Below are 21961 nucleotides of genomic sequence, written 5' to 3'. Positions count from 1 at the left end.
GCATGTACTGTTGTCAAACTAGTTGTCACTCATCCTTTTTACCTTTTACCCATCCTTTTTACCAGGATAACTTGATCTTCTTACCCTTGTAAAAAGCATATTATTAAACATATATTAGGATGAAACAAAGGAGTTTATCAGACAAGGGAACTGGAAGTATAATCCAATGGCAATCCTAACGCAATCATGGGGTTTCACGTTATTGCGTGATAGACTACCACACGCAATTTTGGGCAATGGGAAGTCAGTCCAAACGCAATCATGGGGTTTCACGTTATTGTGTGATAGACTACCACATGCAATTTCTGGCAATGGCAAGCTATTTTCGGGCAATGGGAAGTCAGTTCGAATGCAATTTGCATTCACGTAAATTTGTTGAACTAGCGAATTCACGTGAATGTGTTCTTTTCATTTGAAATTAAGAGAAATTCCTCCTGTGTGATAAACTCCACAGTCATCATTAATCACAGATAATGTACAAAGTCCTACTCTGCTTACTCATTGTGGTGTGAAGATACTCAAAGCCTATGACAGGGAACTGGCACATTCTACCAGGCTGGTAAGGCTTGAAAGATGACTCTGGTGGCATCACTAGAAGGATGACCACTGAAACTCAAATAGAGTGGGATGACTGAGCCAATCCTAAAGTTAGGCTGGAGGCAGAACCCCCTTAAAATGATCAGGACCACCAAGACTCTTGTGTAATATTTTTGTGCAGCCCTCCCTTTAGATCCTATCAGAATTACTGCAAGAATACTGTATTCTTTTTGGGACTGGATTATTAAAATATATTTCAAGGAAGATTTTACTTTTAAAAAATCCTGCACTTAATTGGATAAAAAAAATGAAATTTAACCCTCTCAGCTGCAAAGGAAGGTCATAGTAAACCGCCTCTCAATAAATCTTGTCAAGAAAACCCAGTGATGGGTTCACATTAGAGTTGCCATAAGTCAGAAATAACCTGAAGACACACAACAACATCAACAAGAATACAGTTATAAAGCAGACCTTCCAAAGGAGCTATATGCATACAAGAAGAGAATACAGAAAGCAGCAGAGGAGTGGCCAGTCCCTAGAGTCACTAACTCTTCTTCTTTGCAGTCTCATCCTGTATATGCAGACAGAGTTTAATGACTAGCCATATATAGGGTAAAACACTGCCCCAATGGCATCCTGGCCAATTTGGGATATTATTTCTTGACCCAACTGGGGATATTATTCTTCACAAATTCATGGAGTGAAGGCTATTACTGGCTATTAGTCACCGCTAGTATCAGAGGCAGTATGTCTAGGGTTATGTGTCACTGTTAGTATCAGAGGCAGTATGTCTCTCAGCACTGGTTGCTGGGAAATATGAGTGGTGGAAACTATTACCCTATTGCCTTCATGTGCTACTTCATCCACCATCATCGGGCTTCAAAGGGAGAGAGGGGCAGGCAAACTCCATTGGGCCTAGCCCAAAGTAAGAAGAAGGGCCCTCCTTCCAGTCCATCTGCCATCACCTGGCCTCAGAGGGAGAGAAGAACCACTGAACTTGATCCCCTTCCCCACTGCCATTCATTTATCTTTTTATGTCATTTTTTTAGATTGTAAGCCTAAGGGCAGGGAACTGTCTAATTAACCATTTGTAAGCTGCTCTGAGAGCTTTTGGGGATGAAAAGCAGGGTATAAATACTCCAAATAAATAAATAAATAAATAAATAAATAAATAAATAAAAATACTTGTAAATTTTCCACAGAGGTAATATAAAATGGATTATTTATTAATTTATTTATTTTTATCCCTCATTTCTCCCAAAGTGGGAACCAAGGTGGCTAACAACATATATAAATGAAAAGACTTTGGTCTGATCCAGCATGGCTTTGCTTACATTGTCTCCCTTTCTCAAAACCCAGGCTTGGAAATTGGTAACACTTCACATACTTCTGTCCTTCATCTCCTTTGCCCTAGTTTTCCTTCAGATAACTATCAAACCTCCTGACATCTGAACAAGGCTGCTCAAGATTTCACATTTATTTTGATGATGTAGGAAGTAAGCCAGGGATACAAAACAACAATTGTGAACAATTATTTCAGGATTTTTCCTATTCAGGTAAGAAATGACAGAGCTGTTCAATTTTATGGGAGCAAATTAGTTGCACTGAATTAGTGTCAGCTACTTAAGACTGTGTGAAACTAAGCATGAGCATCTTTTTTCCCCTTTTAACTCTAATTTATTGAAGCCATATATGAGAAGCTAAGAGATATTTACAAAGCATTAAAGACGTTTCTGAACTGATAAACACAGCCCTGGGTTTGCCCTTAGAAGTCTGGAAGGGAGCTAGGAGTTGCTCTTTCTCTATTCTAAATAATGCATTTTTATGTTTGAAAATTAAACTTTTTGCTGTAAAGTTCAACTGCAAGATCAACATACTTGATTAGCAGTTATTCCCTGAAGGTACTTTGGACCTCAGTTCCCACAAATGCTATCCACCAACAATGGTTCCCAGCTTTTGGCTCTCTATTTGTTTTGGATTTCAGATCCCATAATTCCTGACTGCTGGCCAAATTGGCTGGGGCTTCTTGGAGATGGAGTCCAAATCAGCTGGAGGACCAAAGATTGAGAATCATTGCTCTAAAACAGGGGTAGGCAACCTGCGGCCCGCGGGCCGGATGCGGCCCGGCGAGGCCTTGGGACCGGCCCCAGCCCGGTCCTGCCGCCGATTGCAGCCGGGGCCTTTGGGGGGCAATTGTCTATAGAAGCCTCAGAAACATGCATTTATATTAACATTTTTTTAAAAAATCAGCAATTTTTTTTGCGTGTCCTTCATTTTTTTAAAAAAAAAGTGTCTTCCATTTGAAAATTGTCCTACATTTGTCCTGGTTTATTTATATATTTATTTTTTAAAAAAATCATTTAATTATTTATTTTTTGGCTTCGGCCCCCCAGTTGTCTGAAGGACAGCAACCCGGCCCCCGGCTCAAAAAGATTGCCTACCCCTGCTCTAAAAGTTCTGTGTGCCAAGTGTATATCATCAGTCGCCATATATTTTACGTAAAAGAAATCACCTAGATAACTGTACTGTACTTATATCATGCTCATTATCATAAGTTCTTACCTAACCTTTTGATCTTTGTTTCACTATACATAAAGATAGTTTACCTGGATGTAGTAAACACCCTTTTTCTGTGCATACATCATCAGGAAACAATAATCCAGATTTTGCTTTGTTCGCCATCTGAAATTACATATAGTAAGACAACATTTCTGAGCCAGTGTGGTGGAGAAATTTGATTGCTGGACCAGGACACCGGAAGATCCTGCTCAGCTATGGAACTCCACAGAGTTATCTTGGGCAAGTCACACTATCTCAGTCGCAAAAGAAGGCAATGTCCAATCCCTCTAGACAAATCTTGCAAGAAAATCCAATGATGGGGTCACCATAAATTGAAAAAATAAACTTGATGGCACCAAAACAAAACATTATTAACTAAACATTTCAGTAGGTACAAGACATTCAGTAATTTGGAGTATAACACCAGTTTGTACCCAAGAAAAAATTATGTGGTACAGGAGGCCACTCTGCGTCAATTCATACCCACACAAGCAGGTGAGTAAACAACAGTGAAAGCAACACCTGCTTCCCAAGGATCTCCCACTTTTTTAGGGGCCTCCGCTATGCTCATTTCTCTCAGCCAATAAGATTCTTCTGGTGGCACAAAGCTACTGTTGTCTTGTCTTCTGTGGCCAGCAATATTCTCCAGCAGTATTCCTTGCCTAAGAAAGCTCTATGAAATTAATGGCGTCTGTAACAAGTCAGCAGACAACTTGAAGGCACATGCACACACCCAGTTTGCACACATCATCTTCATAAATATGGTATAGAAGTTACCAAGTCAAAGTATATTGCCATGGAGAACAATGAATCTTGGGGAAATTACTTTTTAAAGTACAGCATCCAGGATCCAATAGCTAACCTATGTGAGTTATAGTTGAAAAAAATAATTTTCCCACGTTCCAGGTGTAATTTGGAACAAAATCGTCTTCAGCTATCAAGAAAAACAAAATCCTTACCTGACCCTTTCTTTTGAATCTCCAAATGTCTCTTTAAGGTTTGTCAGATCAGGATAGTAGGATGCAGGTGGGGCTATTACTTCCACCAAGCCAGAACTGATTTCTGTAGAAAACCTGCAACCACAAAAGGTCAAGTCAACTCCATGTTCTAGGGAACATTATATTCCTGACATGCAAATGTGGCAAAGTAGACTGCATGTTGGACTTGGATTAAAATCTGCATTGAACCTTGAAGCTCACTAGAAAACACTGAACAAGTTAACATCTCTCAGTCTAACAGCGGATGTTGATAATTATTAAAAACTTAGTGCTTGAAAAAGTTACTTTTTCTACTACAGATCCCAGCCATTCTGGGGGATTCTGAGAAATATATTCCAAAAAGGTAACTTTTCCAAGCCATAAACAAAGGCTGCAATCTAAAAGATATGGTTTCTGGTTGCACACAACATTTGTGACTTTCCTGTGCCATAAACGTTCCCCACATAATTTGAAAATTGACTCCTGAGGATCTCACTGGTAACTGAATCAACACAGCACAAGTGTCAGCAACCAACAGCAAGAATTAAGTTGAGCACTTTATAAAAGCAGAAATATTTACACATTCCCTGGGCCTGGGATAAATCCCTAGTCATCATTTATAATTAAAAAACAATATGCATTAACTTTTTAAGCACTTGGGTACTTCTATACCTTAGCACTTTGCACAGTAGCTTTAGTGTGTACGCCATGCAATCCACTTATTTCATGCCAACATAATCCGTTTATGTCCATCTGAGTCTCTTAATCCCATTTGCCATTTTACAAGTAATCTCATTCAATTGTACTATGCAGTGTGCTATAATATACAATTCTTGCATATGTACAAATTATTATTTCTGAAGTTAAAATGTGCAACAAACAATGGATTCCCCATCCACAACAACAAATAGTGGACACCATATATAGAATAAACTTACTCTTTTTCTAAGCTTGCTACAACACCATTTACATAGTCAAGATCTGTCTGGAAAAAAGAAAGAAAAATATGTTTAAATTGTCCTTACCTAGCATAACTTGTTAACTACATGCAACTGTAGGATTTTTACAGCCTTTTAAATATTCAAGTAACACCAGAAAGTTCACAGTTACTGTTTAACCAAAACAGCCAGCATAACATTCAGCACCAAGAAAGGCATCCAGTTAAGATAACACATATCTTGAACTTACTTTAAACTTATCTTAAACTTAACTTAGACTGTTTATTTTAAACTACAAAGGTCAGAAGGATTAAATGTAAAAGTAATCTGGAAGAGTTTCAATCAACAAATCAATCTGTATAAAATGGTTGTATTATTTTATGTTAAGCAAATGTTCGTTAAGGCTATTAGTACAAAGAACAGTCCCTATGGTGAGATAGGCCAAAATTCAACTTTACCAATGACACCTCTTTGGTCAACAAAACTGGAAGGAGGAGTGTGATTTCTTTCTCTCTGCTGCATACCCTTCAGCTCATATGGGAGCACTGGGAAACCTCTTGGACCAGGTTTTCAGGCACTGCGAAGAGCTGCAAGGGAGTGAATGGGAGTGCAGCAAAGGCCTACCATTACAGAAGTCAGCTACCTCCATGATATTGGCTTTAGACCACTCTGTCCATGTCTTTTATCAACTGTGAATGGCACATGTACATTTAAAGCATGGCCTTATTTTGGCAAAATAAAAACAGGAGATACATATGCTGTTGGAAAAAGCTGTTGGAAAAAGCACCAATTTGACATTTTAAACATATGTTTCTCCATTCATGACTGGGAAAACCGGAGCAAGTACACTGAGTACCTGGAACTGACTAATACAAGACAAGCAGGCATCATAAGAATGGGACCTGTGTGAGTTACCTATAAAACCTTTATCCATCTTTTTCTTTTAACTAATTGAAACAAGTAAAAAGTTTATTTCTTCAGTTAAAGAAATGGAGAAATAAGGTACAAAGTCCATTTTCTATTTGCTGCCTTGACCTTCACTACAAAAGCAGCAATGGCAGAACACTTCTGTAAAAGACATGAAATGTAGTCCCCTATTCCATGACCATCTTCAAAAAAGTGCTGCCTCCAAACATTTGGCAATTCAAATATATATATGTATTTCACTGCACTAATTAAATCATTTTTAAAAACGGCAAATACCAATAAGATATTTTCTTTCATGTACGTCAGTACCTGCTCTCATCAACACTGAGGAAAAATACCAGCCTTGATTTTCCTATCTCAAGTTAGTATAGAGTAGAAGAATATAATTATAGGATTGGCATGCAGTAAACATAAGTCAACCACTTGCTTAACATAACATTTGCTTAACATAAAATAATATAGCCATCCAGACTAACATGGCTATATCTTCAAATTCTACCACTGTTTCTTAGCAGTTTAGCAGTTGTTGTTGGTGCCTTAAAGTTGTTTCTGACTTATGGCAAACCTATCATGGGGTTTTCTTGGCAAGTTTCATCAGAGGGGGTTTGCCATTGTCATCCTCTGAGGCTGAGAGTATGTGACTTGCCCAAGGTCACCCAGTGGGTTTCAATGGCCAAGCGGGGATTTGAATCCTGCTCTCCAGTCATAGTCCAGCACTTATGCAAAATGCTAAACTCAAGATGGCAGCCATCTCAACAGTTTTAATTGCATCACCATCCATAGCAGCCAAAAAAGAAATGTGACATCTGAGCAACTGCCCATCAACTATAACACAAAGCAACTCAGTATCTGAGGGATGAATCATAGTAGTTCCCCAATTAACAACTACAGTACACAGAGTCCTGAAGCAGAAGTTTATGTCTGAGGAAACTACTGGAGTTAGAATTGAAAAGAGATTAATTGTAATTAACCACCATATATTAGCTCAGAGAGACTATATTTTATATAGAGAATGAATGCTTATTTCTAACTTTAGAACAAAGCCCCTCTTTTACATGTTATTTGGAAGACTGTCAAACACAAGTTTACAGAACTTCCATGCTGCTAACCCACTTGTCATTTCCAGCTCAACACGAGTAGTCACTTCTGTTATTAAACAAGCCATATGCAGAATTACTTCAAAAGCCAAACCTTATATTTGCAGAGCTGTCTGCCTTGGTTAGGATACAGCATATATTTTACCAAATGTTAAAAACAGTCCACAATACACATTTTGTGCAGTTCCAGCCATCTGACAGAGAGGCACATTTATACTTTTAATGAAGTTTGCTTAAGCAATCTCTTTCAACCCTCACCGTTATGAATGTATACGTGTCCAAGAAAGTCACTTTGCACAGAGAACTGGCAGTTTTTCACAGTATATCTAAAATTCATTTGGTGGGCATTAAAATCCTTCCTGCATCGTCTGCTCAACCACCTTTTAGCTGTTAAATGATATTCCTACAAATCCCATTCCAGAGTCAACAACACAAAATGATGTTCCTACAAATCCCATTCCAGAGTCAACTGCTACTGTTCTCCCTGCTCTCTTTATCACCACCACATTTTAGTTGAACTTGCAATATGCATCTGGGGGAAAATGCTACTGCCAAATGGACAAATGTGCAAATGTGACACTCTCCAGAAACAGAGAGCTTTAGAAAGGGCAAAAGATCTTGTGAATTAAGTGGGATTACTTACTTCTGAGTAAAGACACCTAAGTTTGACAACTGAACCTGCTTTGGACTCTAGTTGGCTTACTCAAGATGTTTCCTTATTATTCACTTTTCAAATCAAACATACAATTTATTCCAAAGATAAACTGCTCAGTGATAACAATATATATATATTTTCTTATAATAACACATGTGTTTGGACATACCTAAGGAATGCTCTCTCTCTCTCTCTCTCTCTCTCTCTCTATATATATATATATATATATATATATAGAGAGAGAGAGAGAGAGAGAGAGAGAGAGAGAGCATTCCTTAGGTATGTCCAAACACATGTGTTATTATAAGAAAATTCTTTAAATCAAAGCAATTACGTTAGTACCACAACACAGTAAGAGGTTTTACTCTTATATTCAGAGTATCTCAGGTAAAATGTTTAAAAAACAATTTCTGAAAAGAATATACTTGCAAGACATTGATAATAGAGATCTACAAACTAAATTTCTGTTCAAATTGTTCTGAACTAGATATATCTCTGAAAAAACTACAGAATTTAATCTATTCAAATTTGGAGATTCCCATAAAATCTCTGGCATGAAAGTAGAATCATCTTGCCAGATCCTGCAGTGTATTGTAATGGATTATTCTCCAGAAATTAGTGAGACTCCTAGCAATTTACAATCAATCTTAACTTGTTTCAGCAGTGCAAATTCATATTTTGCAGATTTGCAAGTCAAGCCACAAACATGGAGAGCCAACTGTTGATATTTTCCAAGGTTCTAATAACATCTTACTACCTACTGATTAATATTAAGTTAGAGAATTTGGCAGCCAAGTGTTAATGTACATGATCTATTTTCTTTTGACATAAACAAAGGAAAGGAAAGGAAAGGTTCTCGCATATGTAAGCTAAAACATCAGCTGTCTGCAAGTCACCTGATGAAGTGGATTGTAGTGCATGAAAGCTCATGGTAGAAATTACCTTTTCCCCCAGTTATTCTCAAAGGCTTCACAGGATTTCTTTATATCTTCTTTTTTACTAGTCATAGCACACATATAACACATTTTTTCCCCAAAGATTACACCAGGAAATGCCTCATAACTCATAAAAGACCGATGCTAAATAAATTTTATTATGTTCTTAACTTTCTACATGAAACTTTGTAGTATTTGTTGCAACTGACTAATGCCACTACTTAGTTAAAAAAAAAAAGGTATCAACGTTATTAAAAAATAATTTGTTACTACATTAGGCTTAACTCCAGCATCACAGTTCTCCCCCACCTCTCCTCTCCTTCTTTCCACCCACAGTCGCATAGGGTTTCCCATTTCTTCACAGGAAGTCTTTGAGATTAACAGATGGCTGCATCTGCACTGCAGAATTAATGTAGCTTGACACTGCTATAACTGCCATGGCTCCATGCTATGCAATCCTGGGATTTGTAATATGTTGTGAGTTCTGCTCAGAGCTAAATACCTCACAAAACTGTAAATTCCAGGATTCCATAGCATTGAGCCATGGCAGTTAAAGTGGTGTCAAACTGCATTAATTCTGCAGTGCAGATGCAGCCAGAGCTGCAGTGGTAAGGGGAGGTTGTCCCCTCTCTTCTCTATTGATGGAGGCAGTTGTGCCAGCACATGTCCTCTGTTGGGTTTGAACCTATAATGCCAAGCACCCTTTGCAATTTTATTTATTTAAAACATTTATAGCCTTCCCTTTAGCAAAAAAGAAGAAGAAGATGACGACGAAGGAGGAGGAGAAGGCAGCTCTCAGACTGCCTAATAAATAGATATTTGACACTTCATGTTCTGGTTTACAGTCTTAAATGAGAAATGACACGCAAGAGAAAAGTGATGAGAAAGAAGGAAGGATAAAAATTAGGTTCAGGAGCAGCTGGGACCCAAGCACAATGGCAAAGTGCTTGGCTTCTCTTCTGCTCCCTCTGTAGCCAGAGCAGTGGCAGTAGAAATTTAGGGTGGTGGTTCTCACCAGCTACTGCAGCCCAGAAGGGAAGTGTGGCTGGCTTCTTCTCCTTTCCAATATTGCAAAGTTAAGCATCTTTAAAACAACTCCTTCCTTTCTCATTTTGAAAAGTAACATAAGTAACATTAGGTCCTTATACTATACTGATGTACTTATACAAAGGGAATAAAATTAGAAGTAACTAAATATTTGTAAATACAGTGGGCCCTCCACATTCATTGGGATTGGGGTTGGTGGCACAGAAGCCCCGTGAAAGTGGAAAAACTGCAAATAAAAAAAAAACACAATTTATTTTACCTGAGAAAACACAGCTCTTATGGGAATCTCTAGGTCCTCCAGAGGAACTCTATGATCAACATCTGTCAGACATTGACCACAGAACTGCGAAGGAGGATGTAGAAATGCCTAGAGAAGTGTTCTCTCAAAGAATTTCAAGGTCCTCCAGTATGACTTCTGGAAGATGTTGACCACAGAGTTACGCTGGAAGACCTAAGCTTTCAAGAGAGAACGTATTAATCAAACCTATGAATAATCAAATCTGCAAAAGTCAAAGCCACAAACAAGGAGAACCAACTGTTATTATTTCCAAGGTGCTAATAATATTTGCCATGTCGTCCATATATGTAGCTGCATTTACTCATGTTCATTCCCTATTATCTTTTCCTCTGCTCCTCCCCCCCCCCCTTTTCTGGATGAAATACTAAACTGCTAGGTATTTCAGGCAACAACTGTCTTTTTCATCCAACAGCACCACTAGCCAGAGAACTACTTAGTTCTCTACTGGGAAAGCAGAATGGATCCAACTCTTTTTGGATTTCACAGCTGGAGAGAAGTAAAATATTTAACAGCACAATCCTGTTGGTCTGGTAGACTTTTTGGCAATTTTCAAGATCATCAACCATGGTATCCTTCTGGGCTGAACTCTGGGATAGGACCTGATGGCACTCCTAACATGGCTCTGCTCCTTCTTGGCAGGGTGGGCTCAGACACTGCTGATGGGGAATTCCTGGTCAATGTCCTAGCTGTTGGGATGTGGATGTCTCAGGTCTCCTTTTTGTCCCCAGTGATAACATATACATGAAACCGCTGAACAGGTCATCCAAAATTTGTGGGTTTGGTGTCATCAGTATGATATCCAACTCTATTTCTTCTTTCCATTTAACTGCAGTGAAGTTGTTTTGTGGCTAAAATGGAATCTGCTATCAATAATTTACTGGTCAGGGGCGAAGAAGTTGAAGCTTAATCCCAACAACAGAGAGGTGCTGTTGGTCAGACCACTAAATACAAATTCAGCCTGTGTTAGATACTGTTACAATCCCCTGAAATCTCAGGTTTGCAGCTTGTGTGCACCCTTGGACCCAGTGCTGATCCTGGATACCTAAGTTTCAGTAGTAGCCAGGATTGTATCTGCATAATCAAAACTAATGTGGCAGCTGTGCCCATTTCTAGAAGATAGCAGATCTTGTTATAGTGGCATATTCCTTCACTGCTTCAGATACAGAGGTCTCTCTGGTTCGGGTCCATTTCTGGGGTGAATTCAAAGTGTTGGCTATGATCCATAAAGCCCTATACAGTTCGTGTCTAGACTATCTGAAAGATAGTTATCATTCTATATGAGCCTGCCTAAATTTTGAAATCCTTGGCCTTCAGGTCCTTTACTTAGCATGATAGGACCCAGGAGAAGCGTCTCTCTATGGCTGCTCCCATGCTGGGAACTCCGTCCCCTGGACAGCTAGGTTTGCCCTTATCTGATCTCCTTCTATCAGCAGGCAAACCTGCTTACAAGTGTCCTTTAATAAGGAGTGCTGTACATTTGTTACCATTATTGCATTTTAGAAGATTTTAAAATGTATTAAATTAATGCTGGCTTTAATAGTACAGCTAATTTGTTTTCTATCTTTTTATGATAACTATGATGACAACGATCATGATTGAGTTTTTAAACTGTATTTTGTTTTAATCTATGTTGGTAGCTACCATGGGTCTTCTATTGGGGTGGGGAAGCAAGGTGAACATGAAATAAAGAAGATGACAACAGGAATGTTATTGCTGCCACCAGAGTTGGCTTTCTTCAGAACCAGCCACTCCCTGCCTGTGGGTCTTTAACTAACTCCAGACAGGTCTGACTTGTACTGCAAATTCCACAGATTAGTTTTAGGAAGAGCTCCAAAACCTTTCTGAACTGATACATCTGATTTTAAATGGATTAACCTTTTGAATCTGAGAGGATACCTCCCAGCAGTCTACTTACCAAACAAAAACAGGGTGTGATGAAAAGTTACGAAAAAAAGAAATACATGACTCGTTTTCAGTTTAATGTCTAGCTACTTTCATAATGTTTTCAAAGTTGAATTGAATAAACACATTAATAAACAGTAAAGTCATTTAAAATATATTAAACAAACATTGAAGAGGAAATACTCAAAAATTCTCAGATTATTCTCAACTACATTGTGAACAATCAGAAAATATATAATTAGGTTACCTCTCCTATGAAGACGATCATAACTGTATCTAGCTTCTCTTCTGGTGAAAGCTTATCAATCAGTGAGTGAAGTGTTTCTGTAAGGTAAGACTTTACTTTTCTCTTTACTGTAGGAATTCCCATCACTATAGAAACTGAAATAAAGAGAAATTCACTTCAATTACTTGAACTGGAAAATTATGTAATGCAGTGCTGAGAAATATATGTAACATTTTTTTGACAAGTTCCATGGGGTTGGTTTTTTGGTTTTTGTTGCTCCTTAGACTGGTAAGCTAAAGCAACTGAAAAACTACAAGTTATAATAACAGAACAAAAGGAAAATGGAACGATTGAGAAAGGGACTGTTTATGTAAATTATCATTATCATGAACTGTATTGATATAGTTGATTGATGAAGCTATATTGATAATCTGTATTGATGAAGTTGTATTGATAATTTTTTTCAGATAGAACTTTCATTCAGATTTACACGAAGAATCCCTTTTAAAATGAAATAAATAAATAAATAAATAAGCAAGCAAGCAAAATGATCATCTTATCAGAGGCAAAATAGCTGAAGACACTTTTGAGACTATATGGAATCCATTGAAAACATATGTGTCAAGTACAAATTCTAGGAATGGCTTGCTGTTGAACCACATACTATCCTGGAAGCTATCATGATGAGCACTCTTTAGATATTGATTACTATCTGATGCTATTGTTTGTCTTTGATAGCAATTATCCAATCACACTTTGAACCATGGGGTGTTGTCTATGATGTGTGAGGCGGGATAAAGGATAATTTATTATTATATTATGTAAATTTCTAATAAAAGTAGATACACAAAAAAAGGATTTTAAAAGTGCTCATACCTCTGTTCCTTCTTCAGTCCCTGATCTTGAAAACTATCTCTCCTTGTAACAACAAGCAGCTTTCACACCTATCAACTATTGGTGAGAAAAGTCACCTTTATAGATTCCAGAATCTCCTGGCAAAATGGCAATAATGTTAGTGGATTCTGGGAATTGTAGTCCAAGTAATACTTCCAACCTCTAGGTAAGAAACTAGGGGTATGGAAGGTATAGGACTCATGTTGCACAGAGAAAGCACTGTATAACACCTGTGAAAATCCATCATAAAATGGAAAGAAGCTAGTTGCCTAGAGCTGCTCAATCACTTTTTTTCCTTTCTAAACTTTGATTTCCAGAATGCAGGTTTATCTGTTCAAATATACAGTATCCCCAAATAAAGTCCATAAAATAACAATGTGTAATTCACGAAGTGGTGTTTCAATCTGCTGTTTCAGTTCCAAATTTCCACTCAGCTACAAGGTTCAGTAGACACTCAGATCCATGTCTCTCACCTAATGCACTCTATAAGAATTTAATATGGATAGATTTTATAATAATGATTTTGCCAGGAAGCATAAGTAAAGCCTGTACACCTTTTGCTTGTCAAACCACTCTTAGTTCAAAACCCTTTGCATGCATACATACTAACATATGAATCATAATGCCTGATCATGTGATATTCATGCACAATACAAATTAAAACAGTATAAAGCCTACAAAATGTAAACAAAACCTCACCATAACTAATTACTCTGTTTTTAAAAAGTCAAGTGAGCAAGCAAAAAGAAGATGGATTATGAAAACTTTTGACTCAAAGGGAAGAATCAGCAATACAAAGAGAACAACAAAACAGATAAGAAAATAATGCTTTGCAGACATTCAGGATTCTAGTAAGCATCATTCAAGGGGTATCTTTCTTACTGGGTCCTTTTAATCTATTCCACAGCACTGGCAATTCAGAAGCACCATATGCAGAAAACTGTTTAAAAAACCCAACACAGAACAGAGAATATATGACACACTTACCTTGACTGAGGCCTAATATTCTCTCTCTCTCCTTCTCTCAATTCCCCTGAGTTGTATACTACTTCTACATTATATACTACATTTTCCTGGATATAAATTCAAAGCAGGAAACACATTCACTATAGGAAGGAAAATTCATCAGTATTACTCAAAGTGGCGGTTTCTGGACTAGTGCTGACCCATGAGCCATTGGGTATCAGTGTCTGGTGAGTTTTCAGGAAGAAAACAAGTGTAGCCAAGGGGCACAAATAGGGGAACAGAACCTGGCACATTGGGGAAATAATAACTGCTGTCCACCACATCAGACAGCTTGAGAAGTACTGAAGTACACTACATATTTTTAATACCATAACAAATGACCCAGGACTATTAGAAACCCTGGCCTTGTCTAAACTGGCTAAGGGCTGGGGAAGATTCATCTAAAATGTAACCTAAAAAAAAAAAAACTCAGGGAAGTTGGCATTGAGGAAAAGATAGATAACAGTCTTCATTGTATGAGCAAAAGAACTCCATAGGGTGGGTCCCACAAGATCCAGTTGAGCGTGATGGTTTATTTGGAGAATTTGTGCAGCAAAAAGTAACGAACAACTTGGTCCCAGTTTATGTTTCATGTTCTATGAATCTGCCCAACATGGAAACCAATTTATGAGCTTGTGAGAATTCAGTGTATAGTTATTTTTTAAAACTTCATTTTTAAGAAGAGACATGCTGTTTCAGATTAGTGGTTTCCATTATACCTTAACATCAAAAGTGAAGGATCCACATGAGACAATAAGACAGAAGATTGAAGACAAACTTCTTTCATCTTGGATTCAATCTGAATTCTAAGAGATGTCCAACAAAGAAAATAAGATTCCTTTAATCTTCTGTTTGCCAGAAGTCATACTGACTTAACCACACAGTTTCACACACATCTTAGAGCACATCAGTCATACACATCTAGGAAGTTTACCTCCTGTTCGTCCAAGGCCAACCTGCACTGAAGGTCGAAGGCTTCCTTCATTCTTCAGTAAATGAGGCAAGTGGTAATATATATTTGGCACTTGAAGAGATTTTCTGCTTGTTAGCTCCTTTAACAATTTTAATGTTTCATCTGAAAACATACAATAGATATACTATTCATCCAATAGTCTAATCCAAAATGTAAGGATTAATGGCATTTTCCCCATACTTATGTGGTACAGAACATAAAAACTCTTAAACTTTCTAATTAGAGTGTCATAAAAACAGAAAATACTGTAATGGTTCTACTGGAAATGGCTGCTGCATTTTATACATTTGCAGGTCAGCTAACACGTTTATTTAAAAGGTGTTTGATATATCATTAATTTCAAAACACCGAACAGTCATTTTTTTTAAAGAAGTATCTTATTATATTTTTACACAGCTATTGTGTTGTCATGTTTCAAGAGAAACCCCTTTAAGACCAATAAAGAGAATGTCATAAAACTTATGGTAAAGTGCTTCTGTTAAAAAAAAATCCCATTAAAAGTGAGTAGGAAAGAGTAACAAGAAAACATTGCTACATCAAAAGGGAGATAAATCTTTTTGTTCTCACTAGCAATTGAGTTAGGACTGATGCACAGTTCCATAAAATGTGGGGCTATTCTGTTTCTGAGCTGTACACCTTGTAGCAGTTTTTCCTACCCTCAAATCCAGTCATGCTCGTGGCAAAGCCACATACCCATTCAACACTGGCAAGTCCTGGAAGAGAGGAAAAATACCTTCTGCCCTGACTTTTAAAAAGTCACAGCTCATTTCAGAAATCCATGAGAAGAGAGACTGAGACAAGAGATGCATGGGATGGATATTTAAGAACAAAAAAACCAAACCTGATACCTACATGTACAAATTCCACCAGACCCCAAATCTTTTGCCTAGTCTGGATGAGCCATTAGAAACAGTGTTAATTTTGAAATGTAATCTCATTTACCCTTCATTACAGAGGAGAAGAGGTGGGGAAGAAAAATTATAATAAACTATAATAATTTTGTTTTTCAGTTCAGAATACTATGTGTATTTATTTAGAGACATAGGCATGTTACAGACCACCCAAAACGGGCGGTCTCGCGCCGCTGCCAGTTGCTGCATCCTGGAACCGCAGCAGCCAAACTGCGCGGTTCCCGGGCGCAGCAACAAAGAAGCACCAAAATGGCACTTCTTCCTGGGCCCCAGAACAGGCGTCGCAAAGTGTGACATGCGCACTCACGGCATCACTTCCAGTGTGCAACGTCCGGACGCTGCGAGTCCATGACGTCAAAATGGCAGCGCCCATCTGTATAGGGCGCCGCCATTTTGATGCACTCATTACGTGCGAGGGGCAAGGCGCGTCAGGAAGCGCCGCCCCTCGCGCCTAATGATGGCGCCTCAAGGGGCCCGTCTGTAACGCGCCATAGCCATGTTAGTCTGGAATATTGGTATGCAAAGGGATCTTGCATCATTTTTTAGACTAACAGTGTGAAAGAGGTTGTAGCATAAGGTTTTGTAGACTTGGTCTACTTGCAACTGAGAAATTACACCAAGTCACCGAAAGCTTATGCTACAACTTCTTTCACACAGGCCTGGGACAGACCACAGAGAAACGGCGCCCTATCGGTGACCATGTTTCCTCCACAGGGACTCCGCGCACCAACATGCAGAGGCCGTACGGCACTTACAAAACAATGGCGGTGCCCATGTACACAGGGCACTGTCATTGTTACGCCGCCACACCATGCTAGGGTTAGGCACCGTGCGGTTGCTGCATAGTCCCTAACCCTAGAATTGGCACCAGTATGGCACAAAAGGCCGGTGTCTACCATGCCACAGTTAGTCTTAAAGGTGCTGCAAGATCCCTTTCTATAATAGTATACAGTCAGCTCTCCATATCTATGAATTCCATATCCACACATTCAAGCATCCACAGCTTGCAAATATTTTTGTAAAATACAGTGGTACCTTGGTATCTGCACACTTGCCACCCGTGGATTTCAGCATCCTCAGATGGCAAGCCAGTTGTTCCCAATGGTGGTGCATGCATGTGGTGCACTCCTTTTTTTCCCCAGTGGTGGCTCAGCCACATACACACACTGCCATTGGGGTCAACGGGACTTGAGCCTCCACGGATTTTGGTATCTGGGGGTGGGGGATTCTGGAATGGATCCCCCATGGATACCAAGGACCAACTGTATATAAATTCCAAAAACAAAACTTGATTTAGCCATTTTATATAAGGGACACCATTTTACTATCCATTGTATTGAATGGGACTGAACAACTATGGATTTTGGTATTCACGGGGGGGGGGGGCTGTAACCAAACCCCAGGGGATACCAAGGGCCCACTGTATTATTTGTAACTAGTTTCTTCCACTCTGTGGTCAATCACATATGAAGGGAGCAAAAAATAAAGTATGTTTTAACAACATCAAATTTTACAACTGCTTGTAAAATATTTTAAAAACTTCATCTGCGCTATAGAACTAAAATAATTCACCCTCCAGTTCTGCTAAGTGAGCTGCTGCTTCTTCAGCCTGTGGAAATTATAACAGAGACAAAATCAAACCAAATTGGACCCTTACTAGCTTCACATCTAGACTACAGTGCACCCGCACCATATGCGGCTTCAGTGTAAGTTTCCAACGAGGCGCGAGCATACATGGAATTCTCCTTATGCAGGGGATCTGGAATGGAGCCCCCGCGTAAGGGAAGGCCCCTGTATTTCAAGGAGATGAGGAACCCCGAAAGCCCTTAGGGATCAGGAGAGTCCTTACAACTTGAGGTAGCCCAAACATCCTTCTCTTTTTAAAGATACTGTGAATTACCACACCACCCAGAGCCTTTCAGGAGGCCCACTGCAAGGTAAAGAACCACCAGCAGCAGCACAAAATGGTATACTCCTCAAAACATGGAGGCTTCATTTATTTGAACAAGCTCATAGTTTTGGCTAGACCTGTCTACCAAATGTTTATAAATGTTTTTAAAAAGAGAGTTGAAATGACCACAACATGATCCTTTTGAATGTCCAAAAGATCTGCTTGTACCTGAAACACTGCTCAATGCATCCTTGCTGCCATTCGTTTCCGCAACTGCTCGTCTGAACTGCTCCAAGATGGTATTTAATTCAGAGGAACGCTGCAGGGTTCGGTGCTCAGCTATCCGAAGACGTTCCTTCAAAGCATGAAATTCCCTTTGATAAGCGATCAGCTTTTCTAGAAATGAAAATAACTCAGGTTACTCTCTTTTAAAAACAAAACAGCAGCTTCTCATAGCCTAAAAAGCTGAATTCCAACTTTCATCTGCAAAAAAGGTTTTTAAAGCTCTCTGTTTTTCCCCCTTGGAACACAGTCAACTGGCACTCACTATTAAATTAAATTTCATCATGCTGCTTCTCCTGCAGAACATTTTTTTAACCAAATGAAGGAAATGTCAGAAACAGGCAACATGTAAAACGGAGTAATGGAAAATTACTACTGTATAACTTCCTCAATAGATAAAACTTTGCTGATTGGAAAAAAAACTGAAAGACATTTCGCTGTAGGAAGCATTATGAGAAAGAATAATGATATCTTGTCAAGATAAAGGTTAATATTGCATGCTTAGACTATTCCAGTTGATTCTTGATTACTTTTTTATGCATCTGGGAAGATCACAGTTCTACAAGGAAGAAAACACAAGTTTAATATGTTATTTGTTTCACAATATCTACTTTCTTAAGATAACAACACAGATTTGGGGTACATAACGCTTAGCAGTCTTATTTATTTTTTAAGAAAACAACTTTATTTATATACCGCTTCATACTGAACTAACAGTGTCTAAGTGGTTTACAACTGTAAGCTAAATTAGGTGCTTTACAGACTGCCCAAAAGGGCGGTCTGCTGGCGCCCTTGTTTGCTGCGTGAAGGAGCCGCAGTGGACAAACCGCGCGGCTCCTTCATGCAGCAAAAAGAAGCCGCAAAAAGCGGCTTCTTCTTGCAGCGCCCTTGTGACGTTGCAAGGCGCCAATGGCACCCTTGCAGCATCACAAGGGCACCGAGACGTGCGGACACTAAGCGTCCGTCACGTCAAAATGGCGGCGCCCATCTGTATAGGGCGCTGCCATTTTGACGCCCTCGTTAGGTGCAAGGGGCAAGGCACGTCAGGAAGCACCGCCTCTTGTGCGTAACAATGGCACCCCATAGGGCCTGTCGGGAACGCGCCATAGAATATTTATACCCCACACTTTTCTAGACAGTTCCCTGCCCTCTAAAAAGACATGGCACAAATGGATAAGGGAATGGTGGTGGGGAAGGAATCAAGTTCATTTGTTTACTCTCCCTCTGGGGCACTGGCCATGGCAGATGCGCTGGAGGGAGGGCTCTTCATCTTACTTTGGGCTAAGCCTGATGGAGCTGGCCTGCCTCTCTAACCATTGTCTACACTCATTTTCCCAAGTATACAGATAGCTTTACATTGAATGGTTGTTTCACAAAGACTTTAGTTTTGTTTGGTATTCATTTCTGGGATTTTTTGTGACTAATACTCTTTACATTTATATTTTGTATAACATTGATTTCTTTTTTATTTTTCCTGTGACTTTATATGGACTTCTAATAAAGCACCTAATAAAGCTGCTTTTAAAAAAAAAAAAAAAGTCCAAGTATTTAATAACCAACCAATTTTATATGTCATGAGTTCATAGAATCATAGAATCATAGAATCATAGAATCGTAGAGTTGGAAGAGACCACTAGGGCCATCCAGTCCAACCCCCTGCCATGCAGGAAATCCAGATCAAAGCATCCCTGACAGATGGCCATCCAGCCTCTGTTTAAAGACCTCCAAGGAAGGAGACTCTATCACCCTCCGAGGGAGTGCATTCCACTGCCGAACAGCCCTTACTGTCAGGAAGTTCCTCCTAATGTTCAGGTGGAATCTCTTTTCCTGTAGCTTGCATCCATTGTTCCGGGTCCTGTTCTCTGGAGCAGCAGAAAACAAGCTTGCTCCCTCCTCAATATGACATCCTTTCAAATATTTAAACAGGGCTATCATATCACCTCTTAACCTTCTTTTCTCCAGGCTAAACATCCCCAGCTCCCTAAGTCGTTCCTCATAGGGCATGGTCTCCAGACCCTTCACCATTTTTGTCGCCCTCCTTTGGACACGCTCCAGTTTCTCAATGTCCTTTCTGAATTGTGGTGCCCAGAACTGGACACAATATTCTAGGTGGGGCCTGACCAGAGCAGAATACAGTGGCACTATTACTTCTCTTGATCTAGACACTATACTTCTATTGATGCAGCCTAAAATAGCATTGGCCTTTTTAGCTGCCGCATCACACTGTTCACTCATGTTCAACTTGTGGTCTACTTGGACTCCTAGATCCCTTTCACACGTAGTTTCATTCAGCCAGGTGTCACCCATCCTATATCTGTGCATTTTATTTTTCCGCCCTAAGTGCAATACCTTACATTTCTCTGTGTTGAATTTCATTTTGTTAGCTTTGGCCCAGCTTTCTAGTCTATTCAGGTCATTTTGAATCTTGATCCTGTCCTCTGGGGTATTAGCTATTCCCCCTAATTTGGTGTCATCTGCAAATTTGATAAGTATGCTCCCAATTCTGTCATCTAGGTCATTGATAAAGATGTTGAATAGCACTGGGCCCAGGACAGAGCCCTGTGGGACCCCACTGGTCACTTCTCTCCAGGATGAAAAGGAGCCATTGTTGAGCACCCTTTGGGTTCGGCCGGTCAACCAATTACAGATCGTTAGTTTAGCTGTTTTATTCTCATATTTCATGTACAACCTTTTAAACCTGAAAAATATAGGCCTGAGATTTATGTCTTCCTCCTTTCTGATGAATATCATCAATTACATTTAGTGTTGCTATATTTTGTGCAAGTGCATAAATTAGACAACCCTGTATACAAGCCAGAACCTTCCCCCATTTAGATGTGTTATCTGTCCTATTCTTATTTTAATATTTTGCTCATTTGTTTTTATAATAACCTTGTACCACAGTTTCTTTTTTATAGTACAGTGGTACCCCGGGATACGAATTGACCGCGTTACGAAATTTCCGGGGTACGAAAAAATTAGATTTAAAAAAACTGTTCCGGGTTACGAAAGATTTTTCGGGTTACGAAATTAATTTCGGCGCGAAATTCAAATCGGAAGCGCGGCTAGCGGCTTTCCAGCGCCTTTTCGGGTTGCAAAATGTATCGGGTTACGAACGGCGCCGCGGAACGAATTAATTTCGTAACCCGAGGTAGCACTGTACTGGTCATAGATTGAAATATTAAAGATTGATTGACTTGAAATGTATTATTCTGCATTAACCAACCAGGCTTTTGCATTATTAATCACATAATGAGTACCTCCTTCTTTCACTTGTCATGGTGAACCAAATCCTAAACAAATGATGGGGGAGAGTTCCAGCCTGAAACAATACATTTCCTGTTTATTTTCTTCCAGCTTAGACAACTTAATGTAGTTTTTCAGGCTATGTGGCCATGTTCTGGAAGAGTTTATTCATGATGTTTCACCTGCATCTGTGGCTGGCATCTTCAGAAAATGCTGGCATGGAAGTGACTGGGGTATATATATTGGTTGAGAAGAAGTGATTTACATAGGGTTGCCATAAGGCAGGAACTCCAAACCGGGACAAATGTAGGACAAATGTAGGGCCACATTTTCAAATGTAGAACACGTTTTTTAAAAAATGGAGGACACATGAAAAAATTGATAATTTTTTTAAAATGTGAATATAAATGCATGTTTCTTAGGCATGCTCAAAATGGAGGACATTTTGGCATTATTCCTAGACAGAAGGCTGAAATGTACTTCTCTTTCTGGCCAAACACCCCCCCCCCCAAATTCTACAAGAACATTTCCCACTCCCAAGCAGGCATAGCATTTGCAAGATCACAGGCAGTCCCTTGTGCCACTGCAAACTACATTTCCCACTCCCAACCAGGCATAGCATTTGCAAGATCACAGGCAGTCCCTTGTGCCACTGCAAACT

At 39.3% G+C, this 21961-nt stretch overlaps 1 protein-coding gene across 1 annotated transcript in view; it reads right to left on the bottom strand.

Annotated features, from left to right (window-relative positions):
- Positions 1–21961, bottom strand: part of LOC149319322 (alpha-1,3-mannosyl-glycoprotein 4-beta-N-acetylglucosaminyltransferase A) — an 84235-nt gene that overhangs the window by 23092 nt on the left and 39182 nt on the right. Inside the window, exons 3-8 of the mRNA XM_089511468.1 lie at positions 18001–18168; positions 14932–15072; positions 12120–12253; positions 5012–5058; positions 4056–4169; positions 3144–3219 (exon numbers count right to left, since the gene is read on the bottom strand). Of these exons, the coding sequence (XP_089367594.1) occupies positions 3144–3219; positions 4056–4169; positions 5012–5058; positions 12120–12253; positions 14932–15072; positions 18001–18168 (680 nt within the window). The remainder of the gene's footprint in view (positions 1–3143; positions 3220–4055; positions 4170–5011; positions 5059–12119; positions 12254–14931; positions 15073–18000; positions 18169–21961) is intronic.

The sequence above is a fragment of the Sceloporus occidentalis genome, unplaced genomic scaffold (genome assembly GCF_023333645.1).
Source record: "Sceloporus occidentalis isolate IW3139 unplaced genomic scaffold, rSceOcc1.0.p SCAF_2, whole genome shotgun sequence".
NCBI lineage: Eukaryota > Metazoa > Chordata > Lepidosauria > Squamata > Phrynosomatidae > Sceloporus > Sceloporus occidentalis.
This window is presented reverse-complemented; position numbering and strand designations above follow the sequence as displayed.